Below are 2,037 nucleotides of genomic sequence, written 5' to 3' on the forward strand. Positions count from 1 at the left end.
ATAATATTAGTGCTTAAATCATTTAAAAAAGTACTTTTACTATTCAAATATACAATTTAGCTATTCAATCGAATAATGGAAATCGGAACGCTTTAACCTACTGTATTGTTATATTTAATTTGGTTTGCTTGCTAGTTTTCCTTCTACCATGAAAAAAAAAGTATATTATAATTATGACTACGCAGTATTATGAACTCTATGCAGCGAATAGATACATGGTAAATTATCAGTTAGCGCTATTGAAAATTCAACACGACAAGTGGTGAAAGACTGACTGAAATTTTAAGGCAATCGTAGTAAAATTTACACAACATAGACGCCGCAAAAGTTATCACTACTGTACGCCTAATAAAGGCTACTGACTGAGTACATAGGTTCCTATCTAGTGTCCACTTCAAAGGCACCGACAACTGACCAATCAAATTGTTTCTGCTTCTTTAACTTCCACTCAATAGATTTTGGTTTTTAGACTTCACTTCAGAATCTCTTCTGGTGTTGCATTGTGCAGATACCTGAGTTCAGACTCGTAAGTGACCCATTGCAAGGAAGGAGTTCCTAGTACATGTCACGTGCTGATTGTCAATAGACAGTACTATCCTCACGTTATTAGCATACCGCACACTTCACGGATGATTGCTCAAACCAGTGTATAAAGGACAGACCACAGAATAGAATAGGGTCTAGTATATTGCAGGCATAAAACCTGGACATTGTATCGTTTTGAATTAAACAGATAACAAATATTGAGTAGAGACAGTAAAAAAATTAATAGCACCATGCAAGTTGGAGTGCAACATCAAAGTTGGATGTCGCGAACTAACACAATGGAGAGTTGCGCCGCAGAAATTCGAGAGCTCTCCTCGTCCGGCTCAAGTATGAACAGTTTGTATAGTTCCAGATCTCGTAATCCGGCGACTAATTCGCTGGTATCGCCGTCGTCAGCGGCCGAGCAACACGGTGCGTTTCCGTACGCGGCGTATTCGTGCTACGGTGCGTCCGAACCCCCGAGTCTGAATCACAGCGACTCCGAGATTATGGCCTGCAGCGTAGGCAACGCGTGGGGATCACCGTCCGAGAGAAGTCACTCAAGATCCCAGTATCACAACGGAGCCTTCAGTAACGCCGCGTTCCTAGCTTCAACACAGCAATCTGCACATGCAGCCCAACAACAGTGTCAATATCTTGCCGGGCAAGGTTATTCTGCTGGTTACAGTCTACATCATAACCCTAGTTATCCTTTTGACTTTACAGGTAAGAAAAAAAATCTTAATGTTCTGTTTTTACGAGTAACATTAAACCTATGTATGCATACTATCTCCGTTTCGCTTTACGACAATAATTCAATGCATTGGCCTATAAACATTCGTTAAATTCAGCATTTATTGTAAATATTTAAAAGCATTGATTTTAAAATAACTACTGTCTTAATTTAAAATTATAATAATACTTATATTATTAATAGCCAAATAATGATGTACACATTATGTGAATTTAACGAGTTGCCCCGTGACTCAATCAACTTATGATGGCCATAAATCTGTAGGCCGTTACTTGGTCCATTATTTGGTAATAATTAATACTAACGTACGATTTCTGTCAGTTAATGTTGCTACTCAGTATTTTACGATGTATAATTATATTTTTAGATGGCAACGTCACATAGTTTATACTGGTTTTTACTATTTAACTTAATGATACCAAGTTCTTATTCAATTGCTGGACGGACACTTGTGATTGCGTGACGTCCACGTCAAACAGCTTTGCAACTTTTTTTTCATAATAAAGTCTGATGGTTATGAAATAGTCATAATATTTAGACCTGAAACATCAATATAAACTGAATGTAATAACATGATATCATGATTTGATAATGCTGTAGTGTTAATAGAATGTAAGATAGTTAAAGTGTTAGGCCTGTACTAAAATGTCAATTGTATCGGCGGTAACAAATATTAATTAATGTATTAGCTTATACATACTTTTTGTCATATAGGCCTATGTGTGAGGAAGCCTATATGTTGAATGCCTATATGCAGT

At 37.0% G+C, this 2,037-nt stretch overlaps 1 protein-coding gene across 1 annotated transcript in view; it reads left to right on the plus strand.

The window, feature by feature from the left end:
• The first annotated feature begins 266 nt into the window (after positions 1 to 266).
• Positions 267 to 2,037, plus strand: part of LOC117109292 (homeobox protein abdominal-A homolog) — an 18,007-nt gene continuing 16,236 nt past the window's right edge. Inside the window, exon 1 of the mRNA XM_033251561.1 lies at positions 267 to 1,251. Coding sequence (XP_033107452.1) covers positions 777 to 1,251 — 475 coding nt within the window. The 5' untranslated portion in view covers positions 267 to 776. The remainder of the gene's footprint in view (positions 1,252 to 2,037) is intronic.

Source organism: Anneissia japonica, unplaced genomic scaffold (assembly GCF_011630105.1).
Source record: "Anneissia japonica isolate Jap-2015-1 unplaced genomic scaffold, ASM1163010v1 scaffold287987_len96054_cov190, whole genome shotgun sequence".
NCBI classification, from domain to species: domain Eukaryota; kingdom Metazoa; phylum Echinodermata; class Crinoidea; order Comatulida; family Comatulidae; genus Anneissia; species Anneissia japonica.